Raw genomic sequence first — 16,929 nt, forward strand, 5'->3', positions numbered from 1 at the left:
GTATGAGACCCTGGACTTGATTTCTCACACCACCTGGTCACCAGAGCACGTGCGTGCATGTGCATGCGCGTGCATACACACACGCATACACAGACATGCACACACACATATGCACGCACACACACACACATGGACACATGCACACACATGCCTCATCTTTCTCTGATTGTCTAGCAGTATGGACTTATATAATAGGAGCCATTTGGTGAGTTAGGACTGAGAAAGAAATGTTCGCTACAATGGTGAGGTTGATGTTCATACTCAGCTTTTACCTGCTCACTAGTAGGAGAATAATTCTTACATTTACGTTTTTCGTCTCTTGTTTTCTCGTTGTAATCAACAAAATAAAATGAAGGATCTTTGTTAGAATTAGGGAATTAGGAAGAAATCTATCTTGGCATATTAGTTAACATTCAAGTAAGACATAACAATATGCATTGTTCTATGAGCATCCTTAGTTACAGTGAATCACACTTCATAAAACCATAAGCAAATACAAGCTCAGACAGTGCACAACTTGGGTCATATGTGTACAAAACAAGCACCGTACTCGCTGTACTGTCTCTCCAGCCCAGGGTTTCCTTTCTAAAGAAAAATTTATCTGATTTTATATTTAAAATGAATTCTATTGGAGATGATCACTTGCTTGATTATTTACCTCTACAAACTTTTTAAAAATTAAGATGAAATGAGGAAATTTTGATACCACATTTTCATAGGCCAGTGAAATGCACATGTATTTTCAATAGGTAATTAAACCTATCAAGTTTTCTCTTTCCAGTTGTAGAGTTCTATATGATATTTTTAGTTTTTTTAATATTGAATCACCATCAGATACAGTTACAAAGCTTTCATGATTGAGATGCCAATTATATTTAAAATATATTTTGGTTTGAGAAACTATCATCTTTATCCTCTTATCATACTTAACTATTTCTTTCTGTTTGTATCTCAACTCATTCCTACTATTATTAGGTCAATATTTGACCTTCCCTCAAATCTTGACATCAAGATGCCATTTGCAGTGTACCTACATTGTTTGTAAAGCATTTCTTATGGTCACCAATCCATTTTTCCATTGTCCTGTTGTGTATTCCTTCATAAAACAATGACTTGTCATTTTCTGGACTTAACTAGGAGATATTCATGAAAGAAGTTTTCTATAATCAACTAAATTAGAAATTGATATTTTGTGCTAAATTAAAATTATTTTTTTTTAAATTTTATTTTATTATATTGAATCACCGTGAAAAAATACAAAGCTTTCAGGTTTAAGTCTCAGTCATATAATGATTGAACCCCCATCCCTTCACCAGTGCACATGTTCCACCACCAAGAACCCCAATATACTCCCTCCCACCCAACCCCCACCTAAGTAGCTAATGATCTTCATTTTATTCTCTCTATACTTTGAATGCATTCAGTATTTCAATAGAGAACTCACTATTATTGTTTGGAATTTTCCCCCAACAATCAGGCCTGCTGAAAAGGCATCATTTAATAATTTCTTTTCATTGCTGAGAGTGAAGATTCTATGAGCTTGCGCGGCCGCAACAGCGGCCACGCGGTTTTACATTCCTAATATTTTAGTTCAGTTCACAGTCTAGATGCATTTCTGTAAGAAGCTGCTCTGGGTGCCAAAATGGATTAGAAGACCACTTGGATCATAGTCTTTAGGAGCAGAAGGTCTCTAAAATGATTTTATTTCTAAAATGATTTTAAGGATTTAAAAAACACATATCAGTTAGCATCCCTCTTAAATGAATATAAGAAAGGTGAGACAGTAAGTGAAATCCCAAAACATTTTAGCTAAGAATTCTTCTCCCTTGAAGAAGCATCTCTTAGAACTAGAGTTCTTTGAAATAAACATTTGGAAATAATATCATTTTTTTGTTCTGTTGGCCATGCTTCTGTTCTAGTATTAGTGTGAAGAGTTACAGGTGCTAAAAGTTAACTTGATAATAATTGTCATGTCAATATTTGAATAAGCGTCATGTCAATTTAGTTTAGACAAAGAGAGATAATAAGATACAAGCACGGTGAGATTAAATTCTTAGATGCAGTATGATGTGGTTCTTATATTGTGGTCCCCAGACCAGCAGCAGTTGCCTCACCTGGGATCTTATTAGAAGTATAAACTCTTGACTACACTCCTGACCTACTGAATTTTGGATTCCTAATGGTGTCTTCAATTTGTATTTTAATAAGTCACTTAGGGTATTTTAACAATCACTGAAGTTCAAAAAAATTATTGTGTACCTCAACATATTATTCTACTAGAACCATCACAATATCAGGAACAATCAGTTATTTTTAAATGTATTATGCATAATATGCCACTTTTCCAAATGATTATATTTGGGTTCTAATTATTAAATAGATACAATATTCAATTTTTAAAAACCAAGAAACAAAATCCTGCAATGAGAGAGTAGTTAGTATGTCTCTCAAGGACAGAGGGAGCTATATGATGTCTCATTAAGTTCAGAAAAATCTGACAAATATGACAATGAAGGAAACATTGTAGGCTACTGGATTCACATTTCCAGACAAGATATGTATCAGTTCTTCAAAATAACATTTTGAAGATTAATTTCTAAAATATATTTTTATAACCTAAGATCTTAAACAAAGGAACAGTATGCAATGCCATGTATAAGGTAGTTAATAGATTTTATAGCAAATGCAAAATTCATTGGGCTCTAGCCAAAGATTGACGCCACACATCAGAAAATTGACTAACTTGTGATGATGGTTTGGATGGCAAAATTCCGTAACATCCACTCTTTATTGTATAAATCATAACCTAATAACCTCACACAGATTAACATTCAGGCACTATATAAGATAATCTATGTTTCATATAGAAATATTTTATAATATATATTTTATAAAGATAATCTTATTAAATCATCATATCCATAAAAATGAAGTAATTGATTGTTAAATACATAAGAGAGTGATGTGTTTGAAATTGTAAACCTAGAATTGGATAGTAAAGGGGCTAAGGTAAATGCTTTGCACATCGCCAGTCTTGTTTCATTTCTCAGCTCCAGTCTCTTGAGCCCTACCAGACATGATCCCTGAACACAAAGTCAGGAGTAATTCCTGAGCACCTCTAACCTATAAAAAGGGAAAATTGAAGCCTCTTACTCTTTGTTATTACTCTCTGTAATCCACGCTCACATTAATTTGCAACACTACATTTCTCATTGGTCCACTGGATTTTGATCTAATGCTATCACTGTAGTTTAAGTGAATTGAATAATAGCATTGATACTCTTATGTCTGAGTCCCTTAATCACCAAATTTCTCAGTCTATAGTTTTAAAAATATTACCAGAAATAGAAAAAGTTAAATTGTAAATGTAAATGGAGAGCAATCTTAAAATCAATTTATAAGCCAAGAAAATAGAATGATAAGAGCAGCTCTAAACCAAGCAAATTTATGTAGTATGAGGATTAAGTAAATATACAAAATACGTAGCTAGAATAGGGTCTGACAAGGCTAAATAAATTGTTATTGGGTTCAGACCAAGTTATTCACAACGGTGAGCAGAAAGGAATTTCCTTTGAAAAGTTGGCTTAGGAAATTCCTCAGCCCTTAGCACTGACTATAAGTATAACTACACTAAAATAAGTTTTCCTCAGTGATCTTGGCTAACCAGCCTCTAGTACTTTAAGATTGCCCACATCCCTGGTTGCACATGGAATAACAACGTGGGTCTCAGAAAATCGGGGAGAGAAAAGCATCTTTTTATGAACTTTTTATGAAATAGCTTCTCAGTAATGAGTTAGAGACAGAGCTCCAACGATTACTAACATCTCTAACTATTTAGCTAACACTGGTTTCCCTTCTCTGCTTGTTCATGTTGCAACAGAGCTAAATTTTTGAAACTTGTCTCTGAAGTTTAAAATATACTAGAAGTCTAAGACATCCCAAGTCTCCTTGATCTTCCCCTGGGCTTTCAAGAATGCCAAGAATCCACTCACATAAACCGCCACTTTATTTCTCATTTTGAATGAACATTTTGATTTGGCAGTGTTTGCAATAGTAAATGAACTAGATTTTACTTAGAATCTAAACCTTATAAAAACCATATGTTCATTATGGAAGCAAGGATAAACATGATAATGATTTTCAAGTTGCTTCTCACAGCTAGTTGATTTTGAACAGTACAATTGCTTTAAATAAGATGCTCTTTGGTAGCATTGGTTAATTTGGGATCAACAGAGAAAGAAGATTGTATTACTTTTGCTTTGATAGGATTACCCAAAGTTGCTTAAAATTTAGTGAGCTGCCTAGAGTGCATGAGAATCCTATGTTTGTTCATCCATAAATATCAGATACCATTCCGTCTAATGGAATGATTTGATGTGCATATCTAAGGTTCTCCTAGAGGAAAATCAGCAGGAGTAAAAGCACCAGTAAAGACTGAGGCCTCAGAACTACAACTCACTCCAGTAAAGCCGCCACCACCTAAACCAGGATCAGACGATTGGATCTATGTGAACGAACCGATTCCTGAGGTACCTCGGCTTAGATTCATGCTGATAGAATCCTGTCTTTCTCCCGTTTCTAATGATAGACACACTAGACCATTATTTGTATCATTCAGATGGCAGGCAATGCTTGATGGGATATATGCTCATCAAAAGGAAGGTGATTTGAGGGACTGCCAATTGAGCTACGTTTCTTCTTAACTCCCTTGAGTTTCTGAGTCATGGTTTGAACTTCTGTTGAATGCTGAAACCGGAGAAACAAATAAGTTCTGTGAGCACCAATTTTCTGCCCAAGGATAAGCAGAGATTCAGTTTCCTAGAATAATGATTTCCTCAGAAGACATATCCAGCAAATTATAGTTTCTCCCATCCATGTTCTCGTGACCACTTCTAAATTTTTAGAAATAGGAGAACTTCTTCGAAGTTCTAAACTAACTAAAGCAACTGAAGAACAGAACAGGCAGTTATCCTGCCAGAGAGGTTTAAATGCATGAGCTGGCAGGAGGCAAGGAGATTTCTGTTGCTACCTAGTAAAGTCTAGCTTCTTTAACAGTCATCTGAAAAAAAATTAAAAAACAGAATCACAAAATGATCTTTCCTTTAAAACATTTTAAAAGACAAAAAGCTTTATAAAATTGAGTGCCTATCTGCTTCACAGAAGTTCACAATCATTTTTACTCTTATCAACTCTTAGCAATGACAATTCATGCATCATACGTCTGAGACCTAATCAAGAGTGGCAGTGATTGTGGTGTTGCTATGGTTATAATTAAACTTGCCTAGAAAAGTATCTTTATTCTGCAGTTAGACTATAAACTTATCCAGGAGCTGGGGATAGGAGCATGTAGAATAATCCACTATATTTGATTTGGAATCAAATGTACTGTGGAGTATATAACAGATATTTGATAGGATTCTAATGAATTCATTAGCATTGAGGAAGAAATTAGAACAAATTTGCAGAAAATTGAACCATACAATCATGATATCACATAGCAAAAATTTTGCCTTTAAATAAATATATTCAATAACTATAAGAGCAGGATATAGACATTATAGGAAGGAGATTAAAACTAAATAGTATTTGGCCAGTTATGGGGAATAAGGGACAAATGCTAAAATCAAATCCTAAAATCCAAATTTTGAAACTCTTAGAGAAATAAAGTTATAGAGAATTAAAGGAAAAATTGATTGAGGACAGGAGTTTTAAAAATAGTATTGAGCTATAGAAAAAAGATCTCATGTAGATTTGCTATTCCATCAGAATTCTGGCAGAAAACAGAAGCTAGTTTAACAAGAGTTTAATAAGGAATTATTTGCCCTATAAACATGGTCAAAACGGGAAATTTGTAAGGATTGTAACAATTCTTAATAAGGAGTCACTAGGAATTTTTATGCCTCTTGAGGCCTGAGAAAATATGACTCCATTCTTTAACCCCAAGGAGACCTTTGCAGAAGAGTTATTTGATGGGATCTGTGGCCTTGAAGCAACCACGATGTAGTCATTCTCATGGGTGCATCACAGAGGAGCCAGGAGATACACTAAGTGACTAAATCAGTTCTTTCTGCTCTAGTATCTCTTGCCTAGAAGTTGATGGTAAAGGAATTACCTCAATTGGTTTCTTTGTGCTAACCTTTCAGGCACTGAACAACAGATGGAAACAGTTACAGAGGGACAATGAGAATATATGTGGGAGTAACTTCTAGTTACCTAGGCAAAGCCTTCTAGAGAACACCTTTTTGCTATGACTGGAAGTGAACTGAAGTCTGAAAGTAGAGCAAACTACATCTATTCCTTTTCCTACTTTAAGCTCCCACATGAGCTGCAGAGCTTACAAACCAATAAAGAGGAAAGACAGATGCCCAGTTCAATTTAAATTTCATGTGATAAACTAATTTAGCTGGGCATGCTCTTCATATTTTGTAGCCTTAGCTCTAGGCCTTCCTAGGATCACAGATGTACCTTACTTCACATAATAAATATGCGAGGGGAAGAGGGAAGGGATGGGAGAGAAAAAGGAAGGAAAGAGAAATACACTGCCATTCAATGAGCACCTGCTCTTTGCAGATACTGTTCTAGTTGCTGGAAATAGAAATCAAGCAAATTTAATCCTGAATATCAATTTAGTTATTACTGATACCTGTATTCAAATACATGGCATGTGGTCATAGGAGAGACTATGAATGTGATCTTTTACAAAGGGCTCAGCTAGAGATGAGAAATGGAAACTACAGGAAGGCAAAGTTTTTTCTTTGGAGGGAGGGGCATACCTGTCTGTGCTCAGAGCTTACTTTGGGCTCTGCTGTCAGGAATTACTCCTGGTGGACCCAAGGGACTGTGTGAGGTGCCAAAGTCTGAACCTGGATTGATGGCAAGCACCCACTGTGCTATCTCTTCTGCTCCAGGAAGGCATTTCCTGCTCCTCCTCAAGACATGAAATTTCTAGCAATGTGACTTGAATGATATTAAGGAATATGACTTAAAATATCTTCTTGAAGGCATGGGTGTGGTCCACAGGGAGATTTATCATTTCTTTCTAGTATTTGGCATATATGGGCTAAAAAAAAATTATACTGGGTGACGCCTAATAACTACATATGGTTCATGCTCAAAATAATCACACAGGTAAAAGAAAATGCTAAGTATAGCAACTATATATTGAATATAATAAATATCTTCAATTCTTTTTTAACTCAATTTTTTAATTTTGATTGTTTGTTTGCACCCTTAAATATAAATAAATGGGACTTTCTGATCATTGTGGTGTACACAGCAAAGATAAACACTCTGGGGAAAGATAACCCATCACTACCTTGACATGAACACCAGCTGTTCTCTATAGTAGGTAGTTTTCCAGTTTATGCAAAGTGTGATGTCTGTGTCAATTCAGTTTGTTTATTCAATAAAAGCTTCTTAAGTATTTAACATGTCCCAGACACTTAAGTAAGTATAAGAAAAACTGTCAAGTGGTGTAAAAGACAACCATTGCTCCTGGCTTTAGGAGACTGATTTTTCTTGAGTTTTTCCAGTTCATCACTGCTATTACAAAAGCATAGCACACTAAAGTCGATCCACGTAACTAAATATGGTGGCCTTATCAATGGATTGATTTAGGAAATTCTGGAAGAAATGGTATCTGGTCTGAGTCCTGAAAAGTTCTTTAGGATAGAAAGTGCTAATGGGGAGGAGAAAAAGGAAGGATTAAGAAATTTCTCAGAGGATGCTTTGAGAAGTTGCTGTTGCATCCTGATTTTCTTGCTTAGGACTGTTCTCTTCACCCAATCATTTAGAAAAGTTTACATTCTGAACTGATTCATATGCTTTTTCCATTTAACAGGAAATATGTTCATTTTTAGTACCTTACTGGCAACTAATAGAAAATTCTTATATAGACAATGTCAAAATAGTACTCAGGCATCTGAGAGAAGATCAACACACTATTCTTGCTTACTTCTACGACATTAGGTAAGTCAAGTAAAAGCAAAAAGAATTAGGTGAGAATTTTTCTAGCTTAGAGCCATGACCTTGAAACTCTATCTCCTTTTATGATTACCTTACAGAACAAATTTCCAGCAATTTTTAAGACGTCCAGATTACAAGCAAGATTTTGTATCTCAATGGCAGGCTGATTTCAACTCTCTTCCTGATGACTTGTGGGATGATGAGGAGACAAAGTGTGAACTACACCAGAGAGTAAATGTAAGGGAATCTCAACTGGCTAGGCCAGACGCTCCATACTCTCAATAATTTTACTACAAAAGTCTAATTGATTCCTTTCTCAATTTTATGAGGGGTGAGGATGAGGAGTGTTCTTATCAATTTTCAAGAACAATAGCTCCATTGAACCTTGAGTTCAGAATAAGATATAGTTCGGAGTAAGATGTTTCTAAAAAGAAGAGTTGATGCCAACAAGGGAAAGCACACTTGGCCTCTGTTTTTTAGACTCCTAAGCCTATATCTTGGCCATGTAGCTATCTAGATCTATGTCTTTGCCCAGTTTCAAGCACATGCCTATCTTGACAGAAATTATAAGGCTGGTTAATGTCGGAAGGCAAATGAGAAAACCTCCTGGAAAACTCAGGCTGCTTTTATTTAATAGCTCCCCTAAGGGACGGTACCAGATGCTACATAATTCTTTCTATCAAACATAGTGCCCAGCACTTATGAGACAAACAGATCAGGTTTTATAAATTATTAAATGAGCACATTATCCTAATATTTTAGAACAGGATCTCAGATGTGTAAGAACCCTGATTTTAGTCTGTGGTATTGTAAAATCATTTGTCTTTCCTGTGGAAATATGCAGAGCCCTTTATCTTGTCAAAGGAAATTTTTACTTTGCTGCTAGCTTAAGTATAAGGCTCTAATACTAACATCTCGTGTCATCTTTGTGCTCTCTTAAACAACATAAACACTGTCATACTTGACTCCTCGATCTAATTGTTCGTGTTCTATTTTTTTTTTGCTACTCCTTATACCTTGATGTCTATTATGGATTCAGTTTTGCTCAATGGGCCAGAAGTTCAATATTGAACACAAAGTCACCTCTTCACACATTTTTTCATTTGGGTGATCGAAGATAGAAACAGTCATTGGGCAAGGACATAAATTGGGCAGATAACATTGTTAATAAGAGCCATGTAAAGAACAAGAAAATAGAAAAGGAGAGTTCAGGCACCACTTTGCACACAAGAGATGTGGGAAAAGTCCATTGTCAAGCTGACATTTGAGCAAACTCAGGACACAAGTGATTGAGGGAGCCATGTAGAAATACGGAAGGGAAAGTGGTAGGAGGAAGAAGAGGGAAGGTGACTGAAGGCGGACCTGGTGCATTATGAGAATGGCCAGAATGGTAAGTGGCCAGGTCATCAAGGTGATAAGGGAGCAGACTGTGGAGGTCTCAGAGGTGATTTTTAGGAGGGTGCTTTGATTTGAATGAGATTTGGGTTTTTAAGCCCCTTAGTGGCTGGTCAGAGAGATCACTCAGGGGTCAGGAGCACATGCCTGAAACATGTTCAGCATCACACGGGCCAGGCTGCTATCTCCTAGTGCCTCCGGAGTGGCCCTCAGGGCCCCCACCACTGCTGGACTCTGACTCATGCGGCTTAAGTACTGCTAGGAGTGGACCCCTGGCTGCTAAGAACTGCTTGGAAGTGCCCTACTGCACCCAAATTGTTTTGAATTAAATCATAAAACAAAAACATCTGGTGGTGTAAAGGTAAAGCTGTCGAAATTAAGCAAAAACATTATGGTGACTTGGGGGTTTTTAGGGACATTTTTAAGACAGACACAGGGTCTTTGTTTCATTACAGGGAGGTCATTTGAACCTTGATTTTAAAGCCTAATTGCAATGTTTCTTCTTCCTTCCTTCCTTCTTTCCTTCCTTCCTTCCTTCCTTCCTTCCTTCCTTCCTTCCTTCCTTCCTTCCTTCCTTCCTTCCTTCCTTCCTTCCTTCCTTCCTTTCTTTCTTTCTTTTTCTTTCTTTCTTTCTTTCTTTCTTTCTTTCTTTCTTTCTTTCTTTCTTTCTTTCTTTCTTTCTTTCTTTCTTTCTTTCTTTCTTTCTTTCTTTCTTTTTCTTTCTTTCATCTTTCTTTCCTCCTTCCTTCCTTCCTTCCTTCCTTCCTTCCTTCCTTCCTTCCTTCCTTCCTTCCTTCCTTCCTTCCTTCCTTCCTTCCTACCTTCCTTCCTTCCTACCTTACTTCCTTCCTCTGTTTCTCCCTCTCTCTCCCCCCTCTCCCTCCCCCCTTTCTTCCTTTTTTTTTATATTTGGACCACACCTGGTGGTGCTCAGGGCTTCTTACTCCTGGATCTGTGCTCAGTGATCACTCCTGGCGAGCTTGGGGGACCATATGGGGCGCGGAGGATCGAACCTGGCTTGGCCAAGTGCAAGGCGAGTGCCTTTCCCACTACACTGTCCCTCTGGCCTCTTGCAATATTCCTTTTCAGGATTTACGGGACCGCCTTTGGGACATCTGTGATGCCCGTAAGGAAGAGGCTGAGCAGGAGTGTACGGATATCATCAATGAGAGCTGGCTGCAGGACATGATCGAGCTCACAACAAACCATTTCTTCTCACTGATGCAGGTACGTGCAGCCAGTTTGTGGTGATGCGAACACTTGCCTCCACTGCCATGGCCTATGGGTAACAACCCCTTGAAGAAAGGTAGAGCTTTTCCCAGGCTCACTTTGCTCCTCCTCTTTCTGATCTGAGCTCTGACTTGGCGAGAATGTCAGCCGAAAGGAATCATTTTGGCCTAGGGTCAAATCCCACAACCAGGTGCATCCCAAACAGCCACACACCTGCTTTGCTTACAGATAACCCAGGACCCTGATGAGCACGGCAGCAATGGGGTCTCTGCTGCCTGCGACCCCATCAAGCCTACTCAGTGTCCTGTTAATGCCTAGAAAGGCAGCTATGCCAAGGGCGCATGCTAGGCCTGACTGTGGGCCACTGAGTACTGAAAAGACAGCAGCATGTTGCCCAGGAAAAGTATATCAGGACACCCTAACCAATAGACTCAAGGCCTGTTTGATTAAAATAAACTAGTAATTGCTCTGGGCAACATAAGAAGGCAGACGTTGGTTTTATCCTGAGGCTATTATCAAAAATAGGCAAGAGAGATTCCAGATCCAGCCTAGATCCCAGCCAGGTAGGGAGTAAGGGGGAGTTCAAGCATGAGAATGGCGTGCATGGTTCTCATTTATTGTGTTTTGCCAGCAGACCTTACTTAAAGGAAAAGTCCACCTTCTCCTCTTCCTGGCCGGAAGGCGTTTCCTTCCTGGAGCTAGGTGCCCTTTGAAGTTAGGTTTCTGCCTTCCCGTGGAAGTGGGATAGAAGTGGTGTGTAAGCCCTTGAGAAAGACAGCTTTGGGTTTCAAAATGGAAGATTTTAAAACTGATGATTTCCCGCTTAAGGGGAAGGAGGAGGAATTTGCAAATGAATTTTTTTTTTTTTTTTTTTTTTTTTTTGCTTTTTGGGTCACACCTGGCAATGCCCAGGGTTTACTCCTGGCTCGTGCACTCAGGAATTACTCCTGGCGGTGCTCAGGGGACCATATGGGTTGCTGGGAATCGAACCCGGATCGGCCGCATGCAAGGCAAATGCCCTACCCACTGTGCTACTTGCTTTTTTAAGTAATTGCTCTTCCAGAGGTCCAGGCCTGGGGTCTGGAGCAAACTGCTAGATGGGCTGGAGAGAGAGTACCACAGGCAGGGTACTCCTTACTTATGACCTGCCCAAGTTTGATTCCTAGAACTCAATTTGATCCCATGAGTCCCACCAGGAGTGATACCCTGAGCTCAGAGCCAGACGTTATCCCTAAGCACCCCCAGGTATGGCCCCAAACCCCCAAAATGAAAACAAAAAAAAAGGAACAGGAAAAATAACTAGCTCAAGCTGAAGAGTAATCTCGGTAAAGCTATATCCACACGAATATTTTATTTCCCCTTTATTGGTCTTGAGTAACTTAAATGAAAAGATGGTGCGGAGAAATGCCATAAATTCGGATATTTAGCTGACAACTTCCGGGGCCAGTGCATAGTGTGTGATCTCGTACTATACCGCCTGTCTTACAAGTGACCAAGATGAGCAGCTCCAGGATTCAAAGGGATGAATGCATCGTGCAGGGACCAGCTGGGTCACAGGAGGCCTGAAAGGGCAGTAAGAATGTGAGACATTTCTGCTCACTGATTGCTGGCTCTGAGAGACAGAGATACAAGACACCATTTCACAGCGGGAACCTATCACAGTATTGCAAGTCAGGTTACCTCGGTAAAATGGGAAGGATAAAAGGGGAGGGGGAAAAAAGAAAACAACACGATACATTCCAAGTCTCCCTAAGCAGCCAAATCTAGTCTGGATAGCCTCACCAACGCACTCATGTGCTCATGTGGGCAGGTAGAGATTGGATGTTGAAACAGGTGGTGACAAAAGCTTATTGACAGAAATAACTAAAATCCAGTAGTGAAGGCAGAGAGAATTTTTTTGTGATTTATTTTCCCATTAGTCTGAGCATTAGACTAATGCTCAGTACATTCCTGTGCTGAAAATGGTATAACCTTTACATCACACTGATTCCTGGAAAGATTCTGCCCTGAGAAAATGAAGTCACATTAGAAACCAGTTAGGAAAAGAGAAGGGAAGCCAATTATAACGATTATTTAAGTTCTTACTCTGTACCAGTCACTGCTCTACAGGTATTCACATAAGATGCAGTAAACTTCATGACAACCAGATGCTGTAAATGCTTTTTAGTCTATATTTCACAAATGAAGAAATTAAGGTAAACACAAGAGAAATTATTTTCTCCATGCCCTTTCCACCTTAAAAAATAATGGGGGCCCGGAGTGATAGCACAACAGGTAGGGCATTTGCCTTGCACTCGGCCAATCTGGGTTCGATTCCTAGCGTCCCATATGGTCCCCAAGCACTGCCAGGAGTAATTTCTGAGTGCATGAGCCAGGAGTAACCCCTGTGCATTGCCAGGTGTGACCCCCCCCCAAAAAAAAGGGAGTGCTGAAATTTGGACTGAGAGCTCTAACTCCAGAGATGGCATTTAAGACCACTCTAATATCCCAATATTGTTGTTAGGAATTAAAAGCTCAACACAATGAACAGAAAACAGCGTTATTCTGCACTGATCAATGAAATTCTATTTACAAAATCAAAACCAGAAATTATAGGTTATATTTCTGCTCAATGAATGATTGAAGAGCCTAGTGATCAGCAGCAAATTGTAGACTTTTAAGACAAATAGGCTTCTCAGACTCTTGAGCAAAGTCTGCACACATTTGTGGCGAATCTTCAGAGGCCTTGAGTGTTGGATAATAGACAGCTAAATGAATATTTTCCAAAGTGGGTTCCATAGAAAACAAGACCTACAACATGTTTCACGGACAAGGTTTCAATGATAAATAACTTTGGGAAGTGCTATATGCTCTAGAAATTGACAAATATATCATGATGGCATCAAGACACCCTGTAATAAACAGACTCACTCGGCCTGTTCACCCACTGTGTCTCAACCTTTTCCTGACAGTGGCCCCCTTCTGAGCATGTTTGATTTCTGTGCCTACCTTGTCCTGCTAGTTGGCCTCCTGATCTCATGTCATAGGCGCCCATTTATGACATTTTCACCTATGGCCCTCTTGGAATATCCTGGGGGACCCAGGGGACCCCATGACTGGTTGAGAAGTGCTATTTTAATCCAGTATTCCTGGAACTATTTGACATTGCAAAGGTTTTCTATGTTGTATGCCCAGTAAGGTTCTCAGTTTCTCAGTAGTAGCCTATAGGATACATTTTTCTATGCAATAAATTTAGAAAATATGATAGTACATTCCTAAGATTTTTTTCAAAATTAAGTTTCTGTGACAAAAGAATAAGAAAGTTTTATTTGCTAGATATTCGGAAGGTTAGATGAATCTCTATCAATTCTGTTTATGTAAGAACCCTGGATATGGAACAGTTTCTTATTCATGGTTAGCTATCAATAAATCAAGTTATGGGCTTTAAAAAATAAATGAACATTTCACTGTCACTGTCATCCCATTGCTCATCAATTTACTCAAGCGGACACCAGCAATATCTCCATTGTGAGACTTGTTGTTACTGTTTTTGGCATATCAAATACCCCACGGGTAGCTTGCCAGGAGGCTCTGCCATGCAGGCGAGATACTCTCAGTAGCTTGCGGGGCTCTCCGAGAGGGGCAGAGGAATCAAACCCAGGTTGGCTGCATGTAATATGAATGCCCTACCTGCTGTTCTATTGCTCCAGCCCTTATGTGAAATAATTATTCTAACAAGACTTGACAAGAGTACTGACACCAGCACTGTCTCAATGCCAATTATAGAAAATAAGTTCTGCCAAACACAATAATAATTACAGTTCACTGTTCACTGTCTGTAGCACTGTCCTCCCATTGTTCATCGATATTTGCTTGAGCGGGCACCAGTAATGTCTCCATTGTGAGACTTGTTCTTACTGTTTTTGGCATATCGAATACGCCATGGGGAGCTTGCCAGGATGTGACATGTGGGCGAGATACTCTCTTGGTAGCTTGCCTGGCTCTCTGAGAGGGGTGGAGGAATTGAACCCGGGTCGTCCGAGTGCAAGGCAAATGTCCTACCCGCTGTGCTAGCGCTCCAGCCCATTAATTACAGTTCTCCTTTTAAATTTGTAGAAAATATTTTTTCTATTTATAAATTTATTTGCCAAATAGTGCAGTGCTATGGTTTAATAACGAATATGTTTCTATAACATCACAACACTTTTCTTCTATCCCCCACAGTTGTTTATCAACATTCACTTTGTCCAGACTAGGTTTGCATTTGCATGCTGCTCTACTGTAAATGTAGATCACGCATTTTCATGAGTATCATTTTCATACCCTTTTCCCTCTACTGTTTTACCATATCTAAGTAAATACCTATCAAACTGTGAAATTAAATATCTGTGTGTGAATATTTTAAAACACAAATTTGTCATCCTGCTAGGAAAGAGAAAGTTTTGTTTTCCCCATAATTTAATCATGCAAGTTTGAAAAGCAATTTATATTCAAAAGTCCAGGGAACGTTCCTATGTGATTATATAAATTTTAACTTTCTAAAGTTATCATATATTCACATTAACCAAATTAATTTATTGTTATCTCAGTAATTTGCTGGAAAAGTTTAATAATGCAGAGAACAGCCTTTCTAAGTAATTTTTCTTAATATTTTCTGTACCACAAACCTAGTAAAACTGTTCTTATCTTTTGTGGTACACTGCAACACAAAAGGAATCATTTGTTCTATACCATGAGTATATCCATAAAGTATTTGTTATTGTTTTGTTAAATTCATGGCAACACTAATTCCTCAGTAAATATAAGGTTTCCTTCATAAATATCCTTTGATTATGTTCAGTTAAGGGCTTTGTAAACAAGTTTAGATTGTTTTTTTAAATTTTAGGCACTGTGATTTACAACACTGTCGATTATTACAACACTGTCAAAGTTTCATACATGCAACGTTCCAACCACACGACCCACCAGTGTCCCATCCCTCCATCTACCCCTCCCCAGTCCCGTCCTGGAAGCTCAGTTCTGTAGCTCAGCTCTCAGATTCTGTTCCCTTTGACCAGTTGCTGTTCTTCTCCTATATTTCTTTATATCCCACAAATAAGAGAGGTAATTCTAGATCTTTCTCTTTTCTGACATAGTCAATTCGGCATGATGCCCACCTAATTCATCCACAAAGCAACAAAATTCATGGTTTTGTTGTATAGCTAAGTTAGTATTCCTTAGGAAAAATGTGTACTACAGTTTCCTTAGCCAGTCATTCGTTCTTGTACACTTGGATTGTTTCTATATTTTTGCAATTGTGCATAGTACTGCAATGAACACAGGAACACACATCTTTTCTGAACAGAGGTTTTGGGCCAAGTGGAATTGATGGATCATATGGAAGCGGAACTTTTATTTGTTTTTATGTCTATTTAAGAAAAATGATACCTACTATTAATTGGATATCATGGAATATATCACAACAAGTACTGGAGGGTGTAGATAATGATGTGCCTTCAGTTTGTAGGACAAAACCCAGGTCCTACATGAATAAAAATGAAATTATGTCTTCTGTTACAAGTAAAAAATTAAGAAAAAGGCAATGTGCCTCCAGTGACTCACTATTTATATAGTAAGGTGCAGATAACGTCTGTGTTGCCAAAGAGTAGCACAGATGTGCCTACTGAGATGATACCAGGTGGGAAAAACATCCGGTTAATACTTCCCAGGATCTCACCCCACCTGCATTTCTTCACTATCTTCACTACTGTTACGGAGAGTGGCCTGGACGGACAGGGATTCTCTGATGAGCAACTGCAGTTGTCTATCACTGACCCTCTTGGTGCCTTTCCATCCCCCTCAGGCACCTACTGGCAGAGCCAATGGAAGGTTTTCTCTTTCAGTATTAAGAAGCTCTCCACTGTATATTTTGAGCAAGAACCAGAGAAAAATTAAAAATATTCATTGTTACCTTATCTTCTCATTTGACATTTTCCACAACTAAGCTAAACAGTCCAACAGGACAAAATCTAACCATTTTGTTTCAGGTTTGGGGGGTATAAACTTAGAATTATATTTGTGTTTTATATTTATATGAGCCATAATATTGGTATCCCCTAAATGTAACATGTCACCAATGACAGAAGATTCAAAAATGTTAATTTATTGGTTGATTTAATACAGGACACAATAAAAGGCACTACTTTAAAGAGTGTACTTACTATAATCTTTTGTCCCAATTTCAAAAGGCATAAAAATTCCTTTTTAAGTGGTATTCTGCTCAGTAAGTACATAGAATGCAATGTCACTGTGTAACTTTAATTTTTATGAAATCATAGATATTCACTTAGAACAATTTTTCCTTTCTTAATTTCCAGAAAA

At 38.3% G+C, this 16,929-nt stretch overlaps 1 protein-coding gene across 1 annotated transcript in view; it reads left to right on the forward strand.

The window, feature by feature from the left end:
- Window positions 1-16,929, forward strand: part of SPEF2 (sperm flagellar 2) — a 179,381-nt gene that overhangs the window by 98,387 nt on the left and 64,065 nt on the right. The window contains exons 21-24 of the mRNA XM_004605550.2: window positions 4,390-4,529; window positions 7,841-7,968; window positions 8,064-8,202; window positions 10,450-10,587. Of these exons, the coding sequence (XP_004605607.1) occupies window positions 4,390-4,529; window positions 7,841-7,968; window positions 8,064-8,202; window positions 10,450-10,587 (545 nt within the window). The remainder of the gene's footprint in view (window positions 1-4,389; window positions 4,530-7,840; window positions 7,969-8,063; window positions 8,203-10,449; window positions 10,588-16,929) is intronic.

This window comes from Sorex araneus, chromosome 1 (genome assembly GCF_027595985.1).
Source record: "Sorex araneus isolate mSorAra2 chromosome 1, mSorAra2.pri, whole genome shotgun sequence".
Taxonomy (NCBI): domain Eukaryota; kingdom Metazoa; phylum Chordata; class Mammalia; order Eulipotyphla; family Soricidae; genus Sorex; species Sorex araneus.